Source organism: Strongylocentrotus purpuratus, unplaced genomic scaffold, assembly GCF_000002235.5.
Source record: "Strongylocentrotus purpuratus isolate Spur 01 unplaced genomic scaffold, Spur_5.0 spur5_scaffold_14, whole genome shotgun sequence".
Lineage (NCBI taxonomy): Eukaryota > Metazoa > Echinodermata > Echinoidea > Camarodonta > Strongylocentrotidae > Strongylocentrotus > Strongylocentrotus purpuratus.
Genome location: NW_022145599.1, coordinates 26,797,856 through 26,805,705, shown reverse-complemented (window position 1 = coordinate 26,805,705; position 7,850 = coordinate 26,797,856). Strand labels below are relative to the sequence as shown.

The 7,850-nt window shown below is 36.1% G+C and overlaps 1 protein-coding gene across 1 annotated transcript in view; it reads right to left on the bottom strand.

The window, feature by feature from the left end:
• Window positions 1-3,389: 3,389 nt before the first annotated feature.
• Window positions 3,390-7,850, bottom strand: part of LOC581439 (unconventional myosin-XV) — a 68,685-nt gene continuing 64,224 nt past the window's right edge. The window contains exons 49-52 of the mRNA XM_030984588.1: window positions 7,706-7,839; window positions 5,865-6,132; window positions 5,163-5,300; window positions 3,390-4,711 (exon numbers count right to left, since the gene is read on the bottom strand). Of these exons, the coding sequence (XP_030840448.1) occupies window positions 4,067-4,711; window positions 5,163-5,300; window positions 5,865-6,132; window positions 7,706-7,839 (1,185 nt within the window). The 3' untranslated portion in view covers window positions 3,390-4,066. The remainder of the gene's footprint in view (window positions 4,712-5,162; window positions 5,301-5,864; window positions 6,133-7,705; window positions 7,840-7,850) is intronic.

Sequence of the window (7,850 nt, the reverse complement as noted above, 5' to 3'; positions counted from 1 at the left end):
ATTTGTTCTCTGACCATTTAAGATTACAAACCAACAAGAAACTGCAATGGAAAGAACTTTTCTAGGCTCCTTGTCTGTTGAACAGGAGCATCAAGTGGACTATAATCAATCAAAAAATAAATGCACACAACAAATCACAATAGAGACACATATCATGTAGTATCTAATCAATTTATTGTATCAATGAAAGCATGATATATTATCCAATTATATCCTATACTCTTTCTGAAATTATGTTTACAGTAAATATATATCTCTTTTGAACGAAGTTATCTATTTTAAGGATGATGACATCTCAATCATAATCATCTATCTCACAAGGCTTTTTCCATTGAAAAATATATACCGGTATTTCAAGTATTTTCTTACCCATCTCATAGTACAAGGCAATGATTAAAAAACATTCAAGATCATTAGTATACAAATACTAGACATTTTAAATATATATATGCTGGATTATACTTTGTAAGTTAGTAGCATATTATTTACAACAAATCAGAAAAAAATCTAAAATACTATTTGCAATATAATTTATAAGTGTGCAGTACTGCGTAGTATAGATATATAATAAGTCACAAAAACTTGTACAATATGTAGATATCAAGTAAAGGATTAAACATTGAGCTTTGATCAAGGCCACAAGATGCATAATCTATGCCTGACAAATTAGAAAGAAAATAGATAAAACACACATAACCAACATCAAAAAGAGAAAACTACTTAATCTATCCAGCTAAAATAGAAAGTAAAATGTGGTCCAACATGTGTATATATGTGTTGGCACTTTTCAGTATATTTGATTTTCAGCGAGTGTTCCTAATTTGTTTACGAGAGCAGGGCCCTAATAAGTTTTCTGCATGCCAAGCAATATAAACGACTTTTAGCCAGTTTCTCAGAAATTCAAGTGCTAGGTAAACCTGTCATACTGACAGCAAAATTATGAGGAACACAAATGAAGCCAAATGCAAAAGGCAGCTAAAAGACATAATAATAATAACAAAAATAGTAGTAATAATGATAATGATAATACTATTACTACTACTATACTTCTTCTACTCATAAAAATAATAATAACGACAAAGTGTATTTCTATAGCGCATATCATCAAAAATGCACGAGGATACAAATTACTTTTAGACTGAGTAAATAAATATAAAACTTTTTGCCATCATTATTCTTTTATATTACAGAAAGGCTGACATTTGTTTCAGCTCAGAAGACACATGAATAATCATATTTTTTGTCATATTACCGTAATGCAAATTGAATTTTACTGTTATGTAGTTAACAAGTAAATGAAAAGTTGCATATAGGTACAAACCACTTACTTTTATACAACGAACTTTTACATAATAAAAGCATGGAGCTCTTGGTGTGGATCACTTTTAACACTAAATAGTTACTTTGTGTTAAAAAATGTGCATGACATGTTGACACTATCATTTTCTCCTTCTTTTAAATGAAACACAACAATCCAAGTTATTGGGGTTTTTTCTTCAACTTTTTATGAAGTGAATACCTTGAAGGCATTATATATGTATATATCAAACATCTTTAGACACCGCCATGTTATATGACAGAGATTCATGAAGATATAAATGGTAAGAGAAAAACCTGTGTGTCATATTGAATGGTATGAAAGGCACATCCCTTGATACATACAATAGATTCTCAATTCCATTTGTCACTTTTCATTTTCATAAAAGAATATTTAGAAAATTACAGTGAAGTGAAAGATTTGCAACAAATTAAAACAGCAGAGTACATGAACAATGCAATAAAACATAAACACAACACTTTCCTATAGCTGATATCAAACACGCATATATATCAGATATTTTTTTAATCTGGAAATGGAATACAACAAAAGAAATAATTCTTAGAGGTAAATTGAGTCATCATCAATATTGATGTCTATTTGATAAATACTGACCTATAATTCGGCAATTCAGCAACAATATACAAAAATAAAAAATAGGAATTTGGTGATTTCAAATCATGAAATAACCAGTGGAATAAACTCAAAAAATGCATAAAATATTATATATTTCCATTTGATTTTGATAGTGTAAGTGAAAGACACGATTATGAAGAAATCAAAGACACTTCTGTGCACCCTCTCCGGGTGAAAACATGAATACATCACTCAATTACTGTACTTACAATCACTTGGTCAGTACCGGAATACATTCACTTGACCATTCTAAGTTTGGCCATTACTTCATCTATATAAGAACTTATGAGTCATGTACATGCTCAAATCACAGACTTCGATCTCTATTCGGCTTATAGTTAGTTCAATGAGTTGCCTTTCAATTGTTTTTGTTTTGCAAATACCTTTCTCTTAGAAAGCATGAGTTGTCGACTCCATACTACATTTCACATTTCTGCTGATAGTCATAAGGGAATTAACTCTATGTACATGTGTTACTATATGAGATAACTCCCTTCAGACTCGCAGAATTGAAAAAATATGAGTATTTAGATAAACATGTAGGCATCTATATCTATATCAGTAATATCTTTGGCATTAAAAAACAAGTTTACTTTATTATATGAATGTGAAAAGTGTTCACATATCTAAATTCAAAACATGGACAAAATAAGATAAGCTAAGATGAATTCTACAGCGCATTAAATATTCACAAAATAAGGATAACACAATATTGAAAGGAAAAATGACAGAACAAATGTCTGCGAAATATTTCACCTGTGGCGTCAAAGCTCTCACAAGTAATATACTACAGATGAGGATGAAAAGCTTTGATTAGAAAGCGTGAGATGACAAACATACAAGTCATTACTCAATAATACATCACATCTTTCTTGCATCAAGTACACACATTTACCAGTAATTTCCTATTTAAATAATCTGTTGTATAGTTCAGAGAAGTAAATTTTGAGAAAGAAAAAAATTCACTTTCAGTGAATCAGTACGGTAGTTAATGGTAATACAAAGTTTTGGTATGAGGTCATAAATTTGGTTCGAATGAACATTTTGGAAGCATATGCGATCCTACAATATTCAGTGGTCGTTGTAGCGGTTGAAATCGAGTCTAAAGTTATAAAATTGCAAATAATACACTCTTTATGTTGTATAGCTCCCTCTCAAGGTCAATATATTAATTAAGCTATAAAACAATGTTTTTTGACCAAAATCGACCGATTAGCCAATACCGTTTGGAAATTATATATCACAGCTACATATTCTGATATTTTCATGGTCGCAGCTACCATTGTACGGCCAAGTAGGCGCTATTTGAAATTTATCAAAATTTACCGGGAGCACCGGTAAATTTTTATATTCCATTTTTCTCAAAAGCAGAAGTGTTTTAGGGTCTAATTTTTTTAGAGCTTATTATACATCCACAGGGGCATCCAAATATATCAAAATTGTAAAGAATCACTATCCACCGAATTTTCATAATTTCCCAAAACTTTGTATTACCTTTAACATAAACATAAAGCACTGTATTGAAACACATTTTCAAACAAGCATTTTCCATTTCAAACTAAAATGATTCATAAGTATAAAATAATTTTAAAGGGACCCTCACAAGGGCTATAGGCACCTAAATCATTGCATGAAAATCATACTGCAAATAAAAATATTATATATACATGTATTCTTTCACAGTACTTAATTAAAGGTGAAAGTAGAAATTGATCATATTGTGATTTGTGATTTTAGCCACTACAAAAAGTAATTAATAAAAGATACATAATATAACATTCTCTTGTTAGAAAACAAGATATACAGTACTGTTACATGGATACAATTTGGAGGCACAAACGTTATCTTGCACATGCAATATTTTTTATAATACATTCATAGTCACTAAGAATTTCACCTGATGCATCAATGTGTAATGTTGGCTTTCCTGTCAATTGCAATAATCTTTTATGAATAACATATTGTGAGTACAAATGAGCGCCACTTTTAACCGTATAGATAAATGTATATAACAAAACATTGATGTACACATGATCATGAATCACAAGCAATAAACAGATTTGTAGGACTCCAATATTGGACTGATCGACGCAATAAATGTCCCACACATTCTTACTTTCGCGCCCCTCGTACATTTCCACGTTTGAGGATATTATCAGCAGGTTGGGGCTGTGACATGGGATTGCGGACGACATCGCTTGACGACATGCGATTCCTGAGGATGCCTCCTTTAGGCACGGGCTGTCTCGTTGGTGCTGGCGGATATCCATTTTCAAGGGGTGGCTGACTCGACTGAGGGCTGATGGGTATTGAATTTGGGCGGGTGCCGTAGCCTGGCCCATCTCCATTTAGCTGACGCGGGCTAATTGGGTCGGTCATGCCCTTTGGGGGACCGTAGTTATTGTTGTACTCCACAGGGGGTTGGTCAACGTTGACCTGTAGAGGGGGTAAGGACATGACCCTGACGGCTCCAGCGGGTGGGGTGTGGCTGGGACTGGCTGGCATGATAGACGAACCACCGGCTCCACTGGACTGAGAATCAGTGGATGAGGGGGTCCTGTAACGTCCTTCTATCCCGTTAGCTTGACCGGCTGGCATGGAAGGGTCACTGGGTCCTGGTGGTGCTTGTTGTTGTGATGGCCAGAGGTTGGTGATGGCATTGGTTTGATAATCACTGGAGACTGGTTGAGGTTCTCTCACTGTACCGACCTCCTGATACTTCATGTACTTGGCTATCAACTCACCTATCTCAACTCCCTGATGAGAAAACAAGAAATATCACATATTATTTAGTACCACTCAACATATATTGCTAAAACATAAGAAAGAAATAGACACCAAATCTTTGACCAGTAGTTTTGAAGTTGCAAGGTAGTATCATTATCCTGTGATGCTACTATGGCAAGCATATGCATGGTGTACCTCAAGGCACTACAAGTGGTCCTATTTTATTCATATGGTCTTTGCTCAAGATGTACGTTGTCATGATTCATGTATTGCGATTGGTGTGATAGTTAATGAGGTATATTTATTTGGGCCCACTCGCCAATTTAAATTCCAGTTCAATGCTTTTGGGGGGTCTTTGCCTTACATATTTTTGATACAAACTTGATGTTCTGTATGTATTTTGCTTATGGTAAATAAATGTTATTTTGAACTCATTTTATTAAAATGTTGTCAAAGTAAACCTGACATCCTTAATGCCAACCTGATTTGTCTGGAATCTGGTGACAGTCTGCTTCATGAGGTCGCCATGTTTGATGTCAAAGTACGAGGCCTTGCCATCGTTAGATCGGAGTCTCCTCGTTGAAACAATCTCTGCCAGTGACGTGAACTTTAAGATCTCCTGAACATTTCAAAGAGATGGAAAACACAGACAGCAAATTCAATACAAGTTACTTCTTGAACTATAAAGAGTCGTTCTGTCATTCCAAGAAAGAAAAAAAAGATTCACAGGATTAATTTTTTGCATACTGAACTAAAAACGAATAATAATAAATGACATAAGTAAAACTAACATACAGTGTACTTTTATTTATCTGCTTTTATCTTCTTTTATTTATCTCATAAAACAATGTGAGCATCCTTGGATTCTAGGTGATAAATTGCTAGTTGCCAGCTGATCAAAATCTGTTGTAAAGATCATTGAGTAGACAGGGTAAACTTCACCTAACCTCAAACTAAATATATTAAAAACGTTTCTCTCTTTGTGTAAAACCTGCTATATTGTTGGATTTGAAGTAAACAAGCTTATTGAAATTGGCTACCGGTATATTTGACTTTCCAGGATCTTACTGAATTCTATTATAATCATGAAACCTGGAAAAAAACAATATTTTTTAAAGTAATGATGACAGCACCGAAATTGCCAGGTGCATGTAGGTAGAAATGAATGCCATTATATACTCACGTGTGTGTTGCTCTTGAGGATGAAGAACCCATCTTTATTGACAGCCAGGAGTCTGGCCTCGTTGGCGGTGGCTCCACTCTGCATCGTAACCTCAAAGAAGTTACAGCCAAAGAGCTCCCACTCCTGGAGCGTCTTGATGAACCTGACGCGGGCCAGGACCTTGGTGACGTCTCGCATCTGCTCCAGGCTCGAGTGAAGCAGGTTGAGCCAGCGCTGAGATTGTTGCTTCTCCTTCACGTTGAAGGGGAGCACGTAGTTCAGGTCTTTCCTGCAAGAAAGTATAACATTCCGTTCAGTTTTTTCTTCAAATCTCAACAACTGTAAATTATCAAGCGTGAAATACAACAAGTAAGTTTAACAGGATGATTATTAATATGAACAGTTCACTGATTTCTGATGGGTGAAGGCGGTAATGAGGGAGAGAGAGAGGCAAGGGAAGTTAGGTAAAGAGTTAGGCGGTTTGAAGTGAGACAGTAATGAGGGAGAGAGAGAGAGGCAAGGGAATTAAGTTAGGTAAAGAGTTAGGCGGTTTGAAATGAGACAGTAATGAGGGAGAGAGAGGCAAGGGAAGTTAGGTAAAGAGTTAGGCGGTTTGAAATGAGACAGTAATGAGGGAGAGAGAGGCAAGGGAAGTTAGGTAAAGAGTTAGGCAGTTTGAAATGAGACAGTAATGAGGGAGAGAGAGGCAATGGAAGTTAGGTAAAGAGTTAGGCGGTTTGAAATGAGACAGTAATGAGGGAGAGAGAGGCAAGGGAAGTTAGGTAAAGAGTTAGGCGGTTTGAAATGAGCCAGTAATGAGGGAGAGAGAGGCAAGGGAAGTTAGGTAAAGAGTTAGGCGGTTTGAAATGAGACAGTAATGAGGGAGAGAGAGAGAGGCAAGGGAAGTTAGGTAAAGAGTTAGGCAGTTTGAAATGAGACAGTAATGAGGGAGAGAGAGGCAATGGAAGTTAGGTAAAGAGTTAGGCGGTTCGAAATGAGACAGTAATGAGGGAGAGAGAGAGAGGCAAGGGAAGTTAGGTAAAGAGTTAGGCAGTTTGAAATGAGACAGTAATGAGGGAGAGAGAGGCAATGGAAGTTAGGTAAAGAGTTAGGCGGTTTGAAATGAGACAGTAATGAGGGAGAGAGAGAGAGAGGCAAGGGAAGTTAGGTAAAGAGTTAGGCAGTTTGAAGTGAGACAGTAATGAGGGAGAGAGAGAGGCAAGGGAAGTTAGGTAAAGAGTTAGGCGGTTTGAAGTGGGACAGTAATGAGGGAGAGAGAGAGGCAAGGGAAGTTAGGTAAAGAGTTAGGCGGTTTGAAGTGAGACAGGGGGAGAAGATGACGGAAAGAGACGGATGGAAGCATAATGAAATACGGGACAAAGGGGAGGTTAGAAAGAGGGGAGAGGTGAAATAAAGGAAGATAAATAAAGATAGAAAGAGAAAAAATTGAAGGAGAGTTGATAGAGAAAGGGTTGTAAAAAAGTTGAGCCAAGGAAACAGAAAAAGGAGACAGTGATGGATGGAACATGACTAAAAAGCAAGAGATAAGGGATTCTATTTAACACCTATTACTGCGTCAAATGCTCCACTGTCGATGTTTAACTTCAACTCTGTATCAAACATCATACCTAACTCTAACCTTATAACCAGAACCTAAAACCCAATTGCAACACTCTCCCTCTGGTCCTATATATTTGATGAATTAAAACCTGGAGAACTAGTTAGTTGCCAGAACAAATGTGGATCACAAAATAAAGATTTTATCTCATTGTATGAATCAAGAATCAAGAATTTTAATTGAAGAAGAAGAAAATGACTATTTTGGGAACAATTATTCCAATGAAAGGACATTTATGACTTACTGCGTTGGGAGTTGGACCTGATCATTAGCTTTTATCTGGTAAGCAGCTAGCTGTATGATGGTGGTCAGTAGATCATCGGTCAGCTCACCGTGCTGTAGAATCACCAGGTTACCACTGATGTAGTCTTGACGAACCTGGTGGTCAA